Here is a 17654-nt window from a genome sequence, read left to right on the forward strand (position 1 = left end):
GTGTGTGTGTGTGTGTAAAATAATATATGCAGTAAAACTAACTGCAAGAAAACAAAATCAAGAGCACAGTCCAAAAAGCTTTTTGTGTTTTTCTGGGCATTACATTTCTAAGTAACACACTTTGAAAACAATTGTTTTGCATGAAAACAACTTTGGAAGCTCGAATTAAGAGTTAGCAGAGCCCAAGTTTAATATCTGTGTTTAATATTTGTGTTCAGGTATGTTTATATATGATGATTTCATTTAATGAGATTGGAAAAATCTTGTGGATTTGGGTTTTGTTTGAGGTTAGTTGCTTAAAGTTGGCCATGCAACCTGACCTATTTTTTGATTATTATATCAAATAAATGTTCCTTCCACTCATCTCACTCTGGACTCTGGAATGAAGTGCCTTCAGATGCCTCTTGTCATGCAGGGCAGCTGCTTTGCCTCAGCAGGGGCTCTGCAATTTAAAAAGTTACAAAGTTTGCCACTCATACTTATAAGCAGGGGAGGTCTGGATTGAGTTCCTTAATTATAACTATTTGAAGTGCCTCTGTAGATTTGGTAATCCCAAGAATGTGCCCATCTGTGTGTGTACACACATTCATATGTATTTATGTGAGTTTACACTGATTACACCAGCAAGCACATGAACACATATTCCTACACTTCAGTACATATCTGCTTAAGCTACCCATACACGCAGCAGGGTGTTGGAGAGTCACGTGGCATAGCACTGCACAGCATGACTATACGTAGATGAAGACAACATACCCACCCCCACATCATCTGACACCCATCCTCCCCATTAACAAGATGCAAAGAGTGGAGAGAGCTCCATGAAAGATTTACAAGTGATCTGAGGTGGTCTCCATCAGAAGCAGAGATGAGGCCAGTTGTTGGAGGCGAACGAGAGGGAGGGAATTCCAGGGAGAATCCCTGAGTGTCTGAAGTGTGATTTTGTATTCAGAGAAGAGATTTAGTATTCCACTGCTCAGCAGTGAGCGGTCTCATGGATGCTTTCACCCACTGTCACGCCCTGCATCGTGCAGATTCTATCTCAATTGAGTTTGACGGCTGATGGAAGGAGACACATACCTGCACCTTAACACCAGCCAACTTTAAATTCCAGTTCAACTAAAAGAAATTAAAAAGATCATAACAGAGAGGTCAACTCTAAGTCATGGGGAGGTATATAGTTCATAATTTCTCAGATGAACCCTATAGAGAAATCAAACTATTTCAGACCAAGGCTTTAGGATATGGATTTATTATATGGATCATTTCATTTAAAAACATAAACAGCTAGAGTTTGCAACTTTGACAGCAAAGGGGCTCCTCATTATTTACTGACCTCAGCTTCCCCGTGTCTCTTATTTGACCAAATGCAATGAAGTAATGTAATGAAGGCTGGCCCTCATCTTCTTTTTCTCATCTTGATCCAGGATGATCCAGCTGGCATCAGCCTTCTTTTGTGTTCAGAAAACTTGACAGTGCACATGCTAGGGTAGCCTTCACTACTGGCATTGCTCCAGTGTTGGTTTGAACGGTTTTGTTTTAATAAATTCCATCTGTCTCGAGTACATCTCTTGTGACGCCCCACTTCTGTTGAACCAGTTTGTCACTTTTTCTACACAAAGATATACCCATGAAAATAAGATAAACTAAACCAAAAAGTCCTGCATCTGCACATTTTTCTTCCCATTGCTGCAGCAAGCACCAAATCGTCCCTCCTGCAGCGTTTGCAAACGTGAGTGCATCAGAGAGTCATGTTGCTTTTGACAGTCCTACCAAGAAAGCAGACATCAGAGTTGGCTCCGTCACCAATTATATAATTAGCTTGGACAGCCTTGCAACCAAATCTGCAACAGACTTTAGCTGTGTCCATATAGAAGCTACACAGACGTTCTCCTCATATAAAGTCAACTGGAAAACTTGTAGCCGGGGAATGGAAAGAGTGAAAGGGAAAATGAAAAAAAAAAGGGGAAATCTGAATCCACCAGCCATGTTTGAGGTACAAGCCACGACATTCGTGCATCAGGTGCATCTTAGCATAAAGTTTAGTCGCGCGCCCCGTGTAATCTAGCGATTAGAAGGCACCTGAGGAATTTGAGTTGTAGGCCAAGGTGGGACGGTTCCTGCCTCGTGAGCACACAGCGTGCGCGCTCCTGTCTCCATATCACTGACACTTCAATTAATTCTGCTGCTCCACGAGACAGACACGCACTAAGGAGCCCACTGGAGCATCGAGAAAAGCTCAGAATTTGCGCACAGATGACCACAAAATGACACCGAGCGCTCGCTGTAGAATTTAGCTCGCGTGGATCCAAGAATTGATTCCGTGAGTAAGCTTAGTCGCGAAGCGAAGTGACTTAAAACAAGCGCAACAGCCCGTTTGTTTTGCACCCCGCAGTTTGTGGCCAGGGACCCACGCTGGAAAATGAGGCTGGGAAGCATAATTTTATTCGTCGCTTTCTGCTCTTTCACCGCTTATTACGTTTACGAGCCCATTCCTGAGGAGATAGAAGAGAGATGGAAACTCATGCTGACCAACTCTTTCTTTAGAAGTCTCAGCCATCTGGTAAGAAAAATAAAAAATAAAAGAACTATTCTTGCCGTCTATCTTGATAATCTGCTCTGCTGTTACTGAAATACAAGCCCAAAGAGTGTAGGCTCTTCAGTATTGTGGATGTATGAACACACCTTTCTGATCACTTTAATGCACTGTATGTATGTCATGTAGCCATAAGCTGAGAAACGGTAGGTAAACTGCCTTTGTTCTCTGAGCAGCTAAGGTGGCAGGTTAAACGTTTTGTTTTTTTGCTGATGTAGATGCACATGCTGGTTACACCAGATTATGTCAGATGCTAATCCATGTTTTGTATAGTCCTGCTCACCTGTTCTAATAATAGAACCTATCAAGGGAACCCGTCTGCGTTTATGACGGATAAGACGCCCGTGGTTTACTGTAGCCCATTGTGCTACGGCTAATAGAGGTGGATTTTTTTTATTGTCTTCAAATGCGGTTTGCATAGATTAGTGTTGCACCATATCATCAGTAGTAGTGTAGTTTTAATATAATGGTTAGTGGATTTATTTTGGAACACCTTTTTTTCTTATTAACATCCTAAGTATTAAGTAAATCTTAGTGCTGCACTTGTTTTTAATATTGATTATTATGCAGTTAGAAAAAAGGTGCAGTCTACTACCTCGAACACCACAGGACAATTCTGTTATTAAACTAGAGATAGTGGTATCTCATTTTTCCCTTTTAACATGAGAACATGAGAGTTACAAAAAATCATCTGTTTTGGAGATGTAATGACCATTTTGTAACAAAATCCTGAATTTTGATTTAATACTAAAATGTTTAGTACACATCACTTTGGTCTTTGTAATGTCAAGAAAGGGACCCCTCTTGTGTTTTTTTTTTCTTTGTTTTTTTTTTAATAAAACTACTGCCTGACAGGAGCTCCTGATGGTACTCGTCCTAGATGACTCTGATTAGGTTATTGTGGGCACATCAGCTGATTACCCTGAAGCCAGCTTTCTACTGCTTCAGCAAGCAGACATAATGGAGTACCAGTCATGCTTTTATTTCATTTAGATATGACTTCTTTCAACGGTTAACTTTAGGGGACTTGACATTTTGCCAGACAGCGTTCTTGTGACTCCTTGTTTCTCTCGCTTCCTCCTTATCATGGTCACAAGCTTGGCATATTTGACCTTTTCTGTTTTGAATATTATGGATGTTAGGCTGGCATAAGTGTACATAGTATAAGCCTGTTTATCCTAACATTATCATTTGTACAAAAGGTAGTAGAGATGGGTCATGTTTCACAAACACTAACAAATTATGTGATGTGTTTTTCTCTACACCTTACATTTGCCTTTCTCCATTTCCAGGCAGACATAAGCGAATTACTGGGCCTGAAGGACTACATGGGGGTAATGTACTTCATTACTCTTTTAGAGAAGATTGCACCTGTTTCTGATGAGCATGTCAAGGTGACAGAAGAAAAGTTTGATGGAGTAGAGGTGGTGTTATATCAGCCAAAGCACCGAGGTAGTGACACAGACCTCAGGAGAGCGATCATATACCTGCACGGTGGAGGATGGTGTCTGGGGAGTTCCAGTAAGTAGTTGGGCTGGGCTCTGTTCTCCTTTATCACACTGAATAATGACTCTGTGGCTTTTAAAGGTGAACTGAAAGATGAACACATTGTGTGTTCATCTCAGAATATTACCATTGTTATTTCAAGAGAGTAGTGGTGATATTCTCTGATTGATTGATTGATTGATTGCGGTTCATGACATTACAGCTTCATATCGACTCCCAGTGGCTGGACTGTGACAGGATCATAAATAATGAACAAACTGTGAATCACAAATCACAAAGCTTTCAGTTTCCTGAGGAAATAACATGCCTTCTGCAAGATCGGTGGGGACCTCAGGGGGTGGTTACCCTTGCTAATCCAAAGACGAGACATGCAGTTTGACACATCTCACGCTGCTCGTGCAATCTGTTAAAGGCCTTTCACAATTACAGTAACATGAATCTTTCCAGGAAGTATTGCTAAGCTGAATGCCAGGTTCATCTCTCTTACTGTAGCATCAAATTTATGAAATTTAATGCGATGTATTGTATTACTTAAGTCTTTTTCATCCTGCTTTTCTACTATCTACTTAGGAATGAGTCCATATGATCTCCTGGCCAGAAAAGTCGTCACTGAGCTCGATGCTGTGGTTCTTTCAGTGGAGTAAGTATTTCGTATTTTATAGTCATGTATATTGTTGTGAAAAAAGAGGTATTGCTGAAGCAGCATGTTTTTTGTTTTTTATGGCATTATTTAAATTCTTTTTTGTTTGTGGTATTAATAGATCTCATCCTCTTCCCCCGACTTTTCCCCTGTTGCTCATACACAATTTTCTTTTGTCACGTCCCCGTCATCCCTCATTAGTCACAGGCTAGATTGAAGTGATGATGCTGTTAAGCTCTCCATTTTTCTTTTTGTTTGGGACTCTGTAAGCCTTTTCCCCATCATAGCACTTCCACTGCTATTCTTTGGCACACCCGGCTCCTTGTCTGTGTGTGTGTTTGCTAATACTAACATTATCCGCTAAATAATTTTTTTCACCTTTTAAACATCTTTTTAGATATGGGTATTTCTACCTCTTAAAATGTAGATTTTCATAGTCATGAAACCAACCCACTGTGTAGTAAAGTGGACAGCGTATGGGTTTGGGGTGTGTAGGGTATTTCCTTATCTGGCTCATCTGAATTCCTTTCTGCTTTTTGCCAGTGGTTCAATGCGTAATTGAAGCATTAGTGAGTCTCAGGGTCAGCCATGCGTAACATTTGGCAAATAGATTAAAATACTTGTAGAGATGACACCAGCACTGCAAAGGTCAGAGCAAAACAAAACCGTTTATTGTGTCAACCATATTTCAGCATCGTAGAAGCAGTTTGCAGCAGCTGTAGTTGTGAAGTGATTGTTTGATTCTGGACATGGGCTATTTATAGCTGGCTGTTGTCGCGAAATCAATCAATGTAGAGCAGTGTCACAAACCACGGAGGCCCCAGAAAAGTGCAATCAAACGTTGAGTTTATTAACAGCCCGGAGAAAACATCAACATATGTCTTCTGACCAAAATACATGTTGTGGGTACACGCCCCCCCCATGGCGTCAATGACAGATTAAAATAGGTTCCAGACATTAGTCACAGTTAATCGTACATTTTTAATAGCTATAAGCAGACATAGAACTTCTCTTTTCTATAACACCTTCCATACAAGGTAATAAACTTCAAGCCCTCAGGGTCTCTGAGGCTAATTATCGACTCTGATCATCTGTTACCAAGTAGAATAAAATATAGTAAGACACCAAATGAGTTAAGGCCTCAGGCCGGACACATTCCTAGATTATATGTATTATATGTACTGTAAGCATGCATTGCAGTTATCCTTCTATGTTCTAGTTTCCCTCAGCATGTATCACCTGGACAGTCACGCCAGTGAAGCTTAAGAGCCTTAATGAACCGAACATCAACTCAAAATAAGCACAGATATGCAATGTGTATAAAATACTTCTAACCAGAGGTGGGACCAAGTCATTGTTTTGCAAGTCTCAAGTAAGTCTCAAGTCTTTATCCTCAAGTCTCAAGTCAAGTCTCAAGTAATGTCAGGCAAGTCAGAGTCGAGTCTCAAGTCACTGGTGTAAAAGTCCGAGTCAAGTCACAAGTCTGAAACTTTGAATTTCAAGTCCTTTCGAGTCTTTAAAAAAAAAAACGAAAAAATAATGTTGCAGTTATGCTAAATGTAAATATTAGACCATGTAATTTTTTAATCTGTGTTTTTCTCAACACATGACAAAATAGTGAACTTAGAAAATATACACAAATTGTGAAATTGCACCTCTTTAAAATGCAGCTCAATTAAACCTAGCTCCAAGAATAATTTTCACCGACAGTTCTGAGATAAGCTGCATGTTATTCTTGGATGCGGTTGTAGGACCAGCTTTAAAATCGCATGACAAAAATATCATACATATTAAAAAAAACTGAATCACCAACCTAGCCTGGAAAACATTTGCTAGTTAGATGAAGTCAGCTATCTCATCGTAGCATATTTATATGCATATTTATAATCATACGGTTCTTGGAGTGAGTGCACACACTCATGAAGTTTAGTAACTTCAGGTCACTGCAACAAGCCCAGGTACAGTTTACCGACGGATGGGTGCAGGACCTTGAAATGCACCGTGTAGAACGAAAGACCATCGTACGTATCATAAGTTTACCAGTCTCACAAATCGTCGTCATAAATACACATTCGTTAACCGTTTATTAATATAACCTTTGAGCTCAATGGTAATTAATTAGTAGTGGAAATAATTTCTGGTACCCATCACAGAAATGTAGCAGTGACAATAATACTGTATGCTGTAATCGTACTGGGCAATTAGTGATACAAAAAACCTGTTTTATCCTGTGAATAAAAGTATATGTTTTTGTCAATGTACCATAATAACAGAAGCGAAACGCAATATTGTGTCAGGACAATTCACTATTTATGCACAATAAACAAAGGAGCATAGCGCGACAATTTCTGTTCAGCGCCAGACTTGCTTGTAACCTATATCACCAATTATGTTATGAAAATGACGTATTAACTACAACAGCAGACTGACCTTTGTGTAAATGCTTGGAGCAGACTAACCTGTGAGCTGGAGTGTTCTGGGACGTTATATTTGATCTTTGAATGGCTGCAATCCAGACCATCCGTCTTGTCTTTGTTACTTCGGAAACATGGTTCGAACAATTTCTCTTCAACGACGTAATCCGATAACAACCGATCTCTTTACCCGTCGGCTTCCCGTGGCTGTCATGCGACCGGCTATTGCAGTTAATAATACAACAGCTTCTTGACATTTTTGTGTTTCTTTTTATCGCTGTGTGACTGATTTCAATTGAAAGCCTGCGTGCGTTAGTACCACTTGCCACGAGTTCCCAGAATCCTTTGCGGTTCTACCCGTGAATGACGTCACATTTTCAATCTCTATATAATATGCATGTTAAATTTTATATTTGGGGTAAAATATCAAGTCTTTTCAAGTAAACCGGTTCAAGTCCAAGTCAAGTCACAAGTCTTAGAACATTTTTTCAAGTCAAGTCTAAAGTCATAAAATTAATGACTCGAGTCTGACTCGAGTCCAAGTCATGTGACTCGAGTCCACACCTCTGCTTCTAACCGTACTTGTAATAAAAGTTAACACAATGGAAGGATCCTCAAATGGACATCTTCAATAAACAACTGTAATGCAGTATCAATACTGTCAGAAATATTAGATGAAATAATGCTGTAAAGAATGTTATTAATGCAATTATAATGATGCAGATTATATGGCAGCAATAAAAGAATTTCTGTATCTCCACACTGTGCACGCTTATGCAACCAGATATATACTTTTTTTATTATTATTTTTCCTTTTCCTTGAGTTTTTCATTACATAAATATTATATCCATTGCACATTATGTAAGTTATAGTTCAAGTTAATAACTAAATGGCAATAAGTTCGTTTCATTTTTATAACCTTTCTATACTCTGTCTCTTTATTGCCTATTCAGTTTAAAAGATGTCTGTTTGTCTTAAAAAAATAATTAAATTTTTTTTCCAACGTGTTTTGTTTGCTCAAATATTGTCTGTAAACATGACTTAAATAGTTAACTCTGCTCAGGTATCGCCTTGCTCCAGCGCACCACTTCCCAATCCCCTATGAGGATGTTTACCGTGTGGTCAAACATTTCCTCCAGAAGGGGGTGCTGGCCCAGTATTATGTGCACCCTGGACGCATTGCTGTGTCTGGGGATAGTGCTGGGGGGAACCTGGCAGCTGCAGTCACCCAACAGGTACTGTTTTTTTTTTTACTTTTGTTTCTAACATCGAATCTGTTTTCCTGTTCATGAAGTGGCAGAAGAATAGGTTATTGAGTGACTGTGTGATAAATAGTATTCTCTTACCCTGAAACAGAAGACTGTTCCTGTCTTCGATCTAAGTATTGGCATCTTTATATTCAATTCAAGTTTTTCAATTCTATCTATATATATATATATATATATATATATATATATATATATATTAGGGGTGCAACGATATTCGTATCGATATTGAACCGTTCGATACAGTGCTTTCGGTTCGGTACGCATATGTATCGAACAATGCAACATTTGTAATTTATTTTATCAACTTTCCTTCCGACGATGCTGTCTGTGTTGAGCGCTCAGTGAATCTGCGTTCGACTACTCCGCCTAGGCTGCACTGTCGAGCGCAGATCCACTGAGCGCTCAACACAGACAGCATAGTCAGAAGGAAGAGCGCAGGGCAAGCTAGCAAGACACATGGACCTCCCCCACCCTCATTCAGATCTGGCGTTTGGAATTATTATGGTTTTCATGTGACGTATGACCCTGAAGGTAAGCGAGTCATGGACTAAAGTAAAACAGTATGTTGGATGTGCCATGCAATGCTCAATTACATGGGTGGGAGCTAGTGTGTTAGCGCAGTTAGCTCGTTAACGTGTTGGCTGTCTAGCCCCACACACGGGGCGATCGGCGGTAGCTCGTTAACGGAGATTTGCCGTGTTGTGGCGTTAAGGTCATTTCAACGAGATTAACCTGAAAGCACTAGTGGGAACACAACGAATATGACTGCACATTTACGCAGACATCATCCTAGTGCAAAGACCAAAACAACAAGCATGCTACTAACTTTAGCCGAGTCATTTAGACAGCTGTTAGCACATGATTCTCCTTATGCTGCTGAGAATATAGCCCAGAAGAAGCGGATAGTATAGCTTTTATTTTGGAAAGAGCCATTTCTCTGTAATAAACTCTCTTTTCCAAAGATGAGTGATTCCTCAATCAGATACAGGGCTTGCAATATCGCTAGCCCGACGTCCTGGAGCTAGCGATTTTTTTCAGTCGGGCTACCAAAATCTATCTCTGCCCTGCCCGTCGGGCTATTGTAGGAAGGAAAAATATATGTCAATGCTTTTGCATTCTTTCAGAAATGTAGCTGGGTAATTATGTCATTGGCATCTGTGAGCCACTGTCAATATGTGACATATTGAAATCGCATTTGAATTTGCGCTTGTTTTTTTGCTTTCACTTTGCAATCGTGCGGACTGTGTATAGAGAGTGACAGCACTGATCTGTGAGTGATGATAATTTGTGCACCAATTCCTCTGACATCGTCTTATTAATCGTTAGCTTACTATGCAAACATGACAAGTGAAATCTCCCGCAGCTTAAACATGTGAGAGGTTGATTGCGCAGAGAATCGCTGAGCTTATGTGAGTCCGTGTGTAAAAGCAGCAGGATTTATATTTTAGTTCTGCTGAGCCAAATAAGACAGGTCAGGGTGAAGAAGTGACAGCCAAAGAAAAGCTTACCACAAAACGGAGAAGTTATGACAAATCAGACTATAAGGCAAAAAGAAAGTGCAGCTTTATGGTTTCATGGACAAAATAATTTCTGTGGCTGCAATATGACGAACTATATAACCAGGGCTGCACATAAGTGGTCCGCAGGTGCGCATTCGCTGTCAAAATAAAAAACACGCACAAGGGTTAGGGTTAAATTTAAAAACTGTACTTTTGAGTTAAAATATAAATTTATAATTTTAATAAATGAAAAATTAAAAAGGCATGAACATTTTTTTTGTATCGAAAAAATATCGAACCGTGACACCAAAGTATCGAACCGAACCGAACCGTGAATTTTGTGTATCGTTGCACCCCTAATATATATATATATATATATATATATAGATATAGAGATATATATAGATATAGAGATAGATATATAGATATATATATAGATATAGAGATATATATATATATATATAGATATAGAGATATATATATATATATATATATATATATATATATATATAGATATAGAGATATATATATATATATATATATATATATATATATATATAGATATAGATATAGATATATAGATATATATAGATAGATAGTGCCAAATCACAACAAGGAGCTTTATATTGTAAGGTAAGTTCACTAATACAAAGAAAACAGAGAATAACTCAGCAATCATATAACCCCCTACGAGCAAGCACTTTGGCAACAGTGGGAAGAAAAAGAAAACTTTTAACAGAAAGAAACCTCCAGCACAAATGAGCCTTATATCAAGAACCTACATCTGAACACAGCCAAGACCAAGGAGATGGTAATCGACTTCAGAAGAACAAAGCGATCTGAGATCTTCTACCGCTCACCATCGAGAGCCTTCTGACCTACTGCTGTAATGTGGAGGATAAGAGGAAACTGCAGCAGGTGGTGATGGCGGAAGAGCGGGCAATTGGCACTTCACTAACCCCCCTCAGAGAAATTTATACTGGCAGACTTCAGTGAAAGCCAGTATCATCATCAAGGACCCCTCGCACCCTGGACACTCACGTTTTTTTCCATCCTCCCCTCTGGTAAACACTACAGGTCGATCAGATCAAAGGCAAACAGACTCAAAGGTTTCTACCCACAGGCTGTCACATGCTCTACCTCCAACCTGATTGAAGATTAACTGTGCTGTTAACATTTATGGGAATTTCAACTGTTTTAAAAACTGTATTTATTTACTGTCTCGGAGGCCACACCGAGACAGCACCGGTGGGCGGCCACGTGGCCCGTGGCCGAGACGAGACAGTTCAGATGGGTGGCCACGTGGAAGGCGGCAGCGACCACTAAGCCGGTCCGGTGGGTGGCCGCGGCGGGTGGCCGCGGCGGTCGAGATGAGACTGTTCCGGTGGGCGGCCGCGAGGAAGACGCCGGCGATGACGGCCACTGAGCAGGTCCGGTGGGCGGCCGCAAGGAAGACGCCGGCGATGACGTCCAGAACATGGCTGGCGCGACGACGCGGCAGCCGCAGGACCAGGCAAAGCAGAAGCCGAGGCCGGACCGGGCGAAGCAGAAGCCGAGGCTGAGGCCGGACCAGGCGAGGCAGCGGCTGAGTCTGATGCCGGACCAGGCGGCGCAGAAGCCTCTGGCTGAGGAGCGGCCGGGCCAGCGGGCGCGGAAACCCCTGGCTGAAGAGCGGGAGAGCTCACAGCTGGCTCTGGGTGCTGTGGCTGCAGGTCCGGGAACTGAACGGGATGGTGGACGGGCGACTGGGAGACAGGAGGCGACTGGACTACAGACTGGACAGGAGCAGACTGGACTGACTGGACTACAGACTGGACAGGAGCAGACTGGAGGACAGGAGGAGACTGAACTACAGGGGACTGGAGGGCAGGTGAGTGAACTGACTGGACTGAGGAGACTAACGGATAAACAGAGGTCGGTGAGGCTAATGGCTGAGCTGAGGTTGGTACAGCTGATGGCTGAGCTATAGACTGAGCTAATGAGGGAGATAAAGCTATAGCCTGGGCTAGTAAAGCTGGTGCCTGAGCAGGGGACACTTCAGCCAGCCTAACCAGGGATAAAGCTAGTGCGTGAAAGGCTGGATCAGGTGGTGGATGAAGTGGTGGGCTGATGAGTAAGCAGGCTAGCTCTTCCGAGCCTCCGGAGCATGAGGGCACTGGCTGGAGAGCTTCGGCTGGGCCTCTGGGATGGTCAGGTTGGATTCGGGCTGCCCTCAGCCTGGGTGCTGGGACAGGCACGGGAGGTGGCTGGACACCACTCACCCCCACCTGAGAAACAGAAGCGGGTGTGGAGGTAGACTGGGTCGCAGCTGCCCTCCTCCTGGGAGCTGGCACTGGTGTGGGTGTAGACTGGGCCCTAGCCATCAGAGGAGGTGAAACGGCTGAAGGGGAAGGCCGAATCTGGGCCGCCATGCTGGTGGGAAATGGCTGAGTAACGGGTGTGGAAATAGTGACGGTGTGTGTGTTACTGGCAGGTTTATTGGGGATTGTTCTGGTTTTTATGCCACCACTATTTACAGTCTTTGGAGCAGAGCAGAAAAACTCTTCCCAGTCCACGTCCTCGTCTAGGAGGGAGACTCCCCATGAATCAGAAGTGAGTCTATTGTGCGTTTTAAGTGAATAATCAGATGGTGAGTGCGAAAAACAGGCACTGGAGCTCACCATCGGGAGTGGCTGAAAGTAGTCAGTTTTATGGCGGCGTGTGCGCCGCTTTCTCCAGGAAGAGGAAGCGGCCGGGGTAAACAGCAGAGCCTCTGGCGCGGTAGCCTCCGTTGACCCAAGGTGGGAGGCGTAGCCGCTGTGCCGTGGCGATGGTGGAGGTCCGGCAAATGAGGCGGCGGGTGTGTGAACGAGGAGCGGAGTGGCGAGAGAGGGAGCGGCCGAAGCGCGGCGTGAAACGCCCACACTCTGCGGCAGATGCTCCGGTGCATGGGAGGTAGCAGGTGGGTGAACGCGGCGTCTCCGAGGCCCGCCCAGAGCCAAGCGAGTACCCTCGAAGACGTGCTCTCGCTCCGCGAAGAGCCGCTGTCTCTCCTTGAGCTTTTCCGCCCACAAGGAGAGCGCTACCTCCTGCCGCTCGTAGAGGTCCGAGTCCGCTGGGTTCCAATCGTGTCTTCATGGCACGGGTCGTGTCATTCTGTCAGGCGTTGCGTGGAGGCGAGGAAGAAGGAACCCAAATGCAGGACTGGCAGGTAGGTGAGGTTTATTATAAGGAGTGGGTGAACGGACACTGACTGGCTGGACAACTGAATGGCGGACTGAACTGAGGGAACACACAGGAAGGACAACATAACATCAATGACACGACAGTGAACGAGTAGAAACAGAGGGCTTAAATACACAGACTGATGAGGATGATAATGAGAGACCGATGAGTACACAGCTGAACATAATCTGGCTAATGACACTAGACGAGCTGACACAGGAAAAGCAGGAAGTGAGCACATGGAAGTGGCAAAATAAACTGAACATGAACAAAACTGAAAACACTGGGTCACCGACCCAGGAACCCTGACAATTGCGAATCAATTCTTAGATACTTTATTTCAACTTTCGTACAGTTCACATACCTTACAAATACCATCACTGTTTTGTTTTTAGGAAAAAACAACCAAGGAACCTTGGTTCTTAAAAACACCTAAAATACAACCATCATACGACCTGTACCCTGTATATCATTTGGCCTTTAAAAACAATTGAAGTGGTTAACTGATAAATAAGAACTGTTACATCTAATGCGTCCGCTGCAAAGCAGTGTCTTTTGGGCGGCTGTAGCGTGGTGGCTCAATACCAAGTTACTTTGAAATGCCACTCAAAGTATCTCCGGGCAAGAAACTGAACCCTGAGTGAGTGTGTATGCGAAGGTGCTTAAGTATAGAAAAAGCACTGAGTGTGAAACTGTATTATCAAAAATGGCTCTTAGGCTTATAAATAACAGAAGTGTTATTTCTTTGAAAGGCATGAAGGCTGGTCAAGGACCTGTTTTTGTGGGCAGCTGTGTTAATCCAACATGCTTGCTACTTCCGCTATTTAGGTTTGTAGGTATTACAACACTGAAGTTAACAGGTCATTACACTTGAAGCCCAACAGAAAATACTGAAGTGAACTGAGTCAACCACAATGACACATGCATTTCTGGGCTAACATTTTAATCCTTCTTTCGTTCTCTCTTTCTGTCAAAACAGTTACAAAAGGAGCCGACTCAGCAGATTCAGTTAAAGGCCCAAGCACTCATCTATCCTGTGTTGCAGGCTCTGGACCTTTACACACCTTCATATCAGCAGAATCAGTACATGCCCATTCTGCCCCGCACTCTTATGGTGCGTTTCTGGAGTGAGTACTTCACCAGCGACAAAGCTTTTTTTAGAGCAATGATGGCCAACACCCACAACAACCCAGAGTCTTCAAGCCTGCTGAAGTTTGTCAACTGGAGTGCTTTTCTGCCAGAAACGTATCATAGGAAGTACAACTACAGTGCTCCCGCAGTTACCGAGGGAACAGTTGCAATGGATGGACCATCTCGATCTCTTGCTGATCCGAGGGCGTCGCCTCTGCTTGTTCCTGACGCAGCTTTACGCTCTTTGCCGAAGGCCTACATTCTGACGTGCGAGTATGATGTTCTCCGAGATGATGGGATCATGTATGCCACACGGCTCCGTGCTGCTGGCGTTGAGGTGACACATGAACATTATGACACAGGATTTCACGGAGCATTGATGTTCACTGTGTGGCCAACTGACTTCCTGATTGCACGTCGCATGACAGACAACTATATTAAATGGCTCAAGGAAAATTTGTAAAAGGTTGAGGATCAGTAGTAGTTATTCCAGCATTTCTTCACAATGCAAGAATGTTTTGATTGGGTGTAGACTTTTGTTTCTTGGCCATGTCTCCTTTTCTGTTTTTGTGTGTATTTATTGAGAAACTTGTACGTTTTGTTGCAATTGATAGGAGTAGGGAGCAAAATTTTGAGAGGATAGAACATTTTCTTTCCAAATAGGGTGGCTTGAATGCAGCACAACACATGACGGCATCACAAAAGTACAATAATAGTGTTGTGTTTGGCTCAACAGGCAAATATGAGGGTAAAAATATCTGTGGACTTTCTTTGGCCTGTTATGGTTTTCCATCCACAGCACCTCATATCTAGTTTGATCTTATGGCTTTAATAAGTAATGCATACCACTGAGAATTCTGAAATATTCCATTAGAGGTTTAAAGAATCCAGTGTAAGTTTTGACACAGCAGAAAAGAATTTTCACAACAGTCTGTTTAGCCAAAGTTAACATTTATCCAAGCTGCAGGTCACTGAAGCCTGAGGTGATGTTAGAAAATATCAAAAACACTGGCTTGCATAATCGCAACATGTTTAAAACAAAAAAGAATGACTCCTTTTGTTGTGTATCCCTTACATGTAAATGGTGCACATAGAGTTGCTTATGGCAATACCCTTAATTTAAACTGCAGAATGAATGGCATTTTAATCTAATAAAAGGGGGAAAAAAACAACTTCAAATCCTCATCAGAAACTCATCTACTTGCTTTGTGCTTTAAAATATTTTCATTTCAAGGCTACAGGCAGTGAAATAAAATAATCCACATTCCATGAAGAATATTGGCATCTGTATATAAAGAGCATGCTGCAAAGAAAAGCTTCGCCATACGCATAAACACATTTTTGCTATAAAGCTTAGCTCAGTGTAAAGAAGCAATATGGCAAAAAAAGAGGAAAAATATCTGGAGCCTTAACCTTTACCGATTATTACAAGTCTCACTTCCTATAATATGAGCTGATAATTTTTTATGGTAGTACATTATGTAAATAAACTACTTTACATTTGGAAAACCAGAAAGTGCTCTCATTTGGGAACATAGAGTCATAAATATAAAGTCGCCATATCAGGAATGTAGCATGTAGAGTTGTTTTTGCTTCATACGCAATAAGCAATGGTTCAAAGACTAGGGCACTTAGCTGGAGTTGTAAGTACAAGACCATTTGCCAGTTTGGTGAACAGTATGTAGGTGCGATTAAAGAGTTGGTAATTTGGCTTTCTATGCACGTCTGATTGTGTTTTTATGACAGTTGTTTGTTTGTCTTTGACTTTTGTTTTTATCTCTAACATACACAAGAAGTTGAGTTGCTTTTTCCTTTAGCAATGGTGAGGTGACTTTAGACTGATCACCTGTCATTAGAGCATTACTGTTTCCTCTCTCTTGAGTGACACCACCTCTGTGACTTCTGTACATATGGGAGATATCCAAATAACAAGCTGCAGTTAACACTATGCCTTTCTGGTCTGAAAGTTTTGAAATGTGTATGAAACTGGGCACAGTATGTCTTCATTGATTTTTAGCTTCTTTTTTTTTTTCTTACCAACATTGTTGGTAAAAAAAAAAACACATTGCAACATTTCAAGTTAGCAGACAAAGCTAGCTTATTTCCTCAAACAGCTCCACTTGCTCAATTGTCAATATAACAGTTTCTATTATTTGTCCTGGGTTTCCTTTGTTAGGTGCATTTTTTTTTTTAAAGCTATATGACAATAAATTTACTTGATCCTTACTTTGGCTCCTGGTTAATTGTACTTGATTTGCTAGCACTAACACCATCTTCACCAATGACAAAATGTTCCAGTAATTAAATGTTGCAAGAATCAAACTTTCATGAAGCTTAATAGCTTAATCTGTAATTTCAAATGTCAAATACAACATTGATTTTAGGATTTTGAGAGTAAATGTTTGAAATGCATTCCGGCATTTAAATTAAATAACTGTACTCAACATACAGAAATCAGGATAAAACCTTTGTAAATGATACCCATGATGCCTCTGTGACGTTGGTGGTCTGAAATGTAATATTCCCAGAGAATTTACTGTTTTAGTATATCACCAAATCATATTATAAGTAATATAGAGCTTCAGGCGTTATATTTGTCCTGGCATACTTTCATCTCTTTTTTTCCTGTTTGCTCTGTCTCAATATCAGGAAGGTAGTCCAGGCTAAATAAAATGATAGGTCAAGCATGGTGTGGTTAGTCGTGATGGGCATAAAATCCTTGCATGAGACGCCTCTATGATTCAATTTTTCTAGTTGGATTTTATCGTGTTAGGTTTGATAATCAAGTTACCTAACATGCATTTCTTTGGCACATGGAGAACATGCAGCATTTACATGGGAAAGACCAACTTGACCAGACCAAAATTGTTCGAATTTAAATCATTCTTGTTGATTTAGACTATGTCAGCCAGATGTTTACATACTATGGTTTATTAAGTGAATACAGGAACTGAAACTGTGTAATTGATACTCATTGTGTCATTCCACACCCAGCTCATCTCAGACTACGGCATTTGCTTCTAGTAGATCGTGCAAATTTTTTTTTCCTTTTTGTAACTTTTGTCCAGTTATTTAATCAAAATTCATTTAAATATATATTAATTTAACCAATACTCCCTTTAATGATTTGTGGAGAAAATGTTGAAGTCTAGGTAATAATAAAAGAGCAGACAGTTTTTAATAGTCTTTATTAGCTTAAGAAGCTATATGGCACTATAATGTGCAAACATTCCCAAATAAGACGTAACAATGATGAAGCAATGCAAAGTTAAGAGTTTCAGCAAATGTGACAAACTTTCATTCATACTTTTACTTCAAGAATATGCTATTACAACTTTTTATTACTTAATAATAATATAATATATATATGTGTGTACACACACACACACACACAC

The 17654-nt window shown here is 41.4% G+C and overlaps 1 protein-coding gene across 1 annotated transcript; it reads left to right on the forward strand.

Annotated features, from left to right (window-relative positions):
• The first annotated feature begins 1840 nt into the window (after positions 1 to 1840).
• Positions 1841 to 16485, forward strand: aadac (arylacetamide deacetylase). Its single transcript, XM_004543561.5, has 5 exons — positions 1841 to 2563; positions 3889 to 4117; positions 4673 to 4742; positions 8221 to 8392; positions 14108 to 16485. The coding sequence occupies exons 1-5, from the start codon at positions 2423 to 2425 to the stop codon at positions 14720 to 14722; spliced, it is 1227 nt and encodes a 408-aa protein (XP_004543618.1). The 5' UTR covers positions 1841 to 2422; the 3' UTR covers positions 14723 to 16485.
• The last annotated feature ends 1169 nt before the right edge of the window (positions 16486 to 17654 follow it).

The sequence above is a fragment of the Maylandia zebra genome, linkage group LG14, assembly GCF_041146795.1.
Source record: "Maylandia zebra isolate NMK-2024a linkage group LG14, Mzebra_GT3a, whole genome shotgun sequence".
Classification (NCBI taxonomy): Eukaryota; Metazoa; Chordata; class Actinopteri; order Cichliformes; family Cichlidae; genus Maylandia; species Maylandia zebra.

What these genes read in the sequence shown, in the direction of transcription:
- aadac (XM_004543561.5), top strand. Translation starts at nt 2,423, where the DNA reads ATGAGGCTGGGAAGCATAATTTTATTCGTCGCTTTCTGCTCTTTCACC. An exon ending in TTAGAAGTCTCAGCCATCTG is followed by an intron (nt 2,564 to 3,888) that starts GTAAGAAAAATA and finishes CTCCATTTCCAG; the next exon opens with GCAGACATAAGCGAATTACT. An exon ending in CAGCTGCAGTCACCCAACAG is followed by an intron (nt 8,393 to 14,107) that starts GTACTGTTTTTT and finishes CTGTCAAAACAG; the next exon opens with TTACAAAAGGAGCCGACTCA.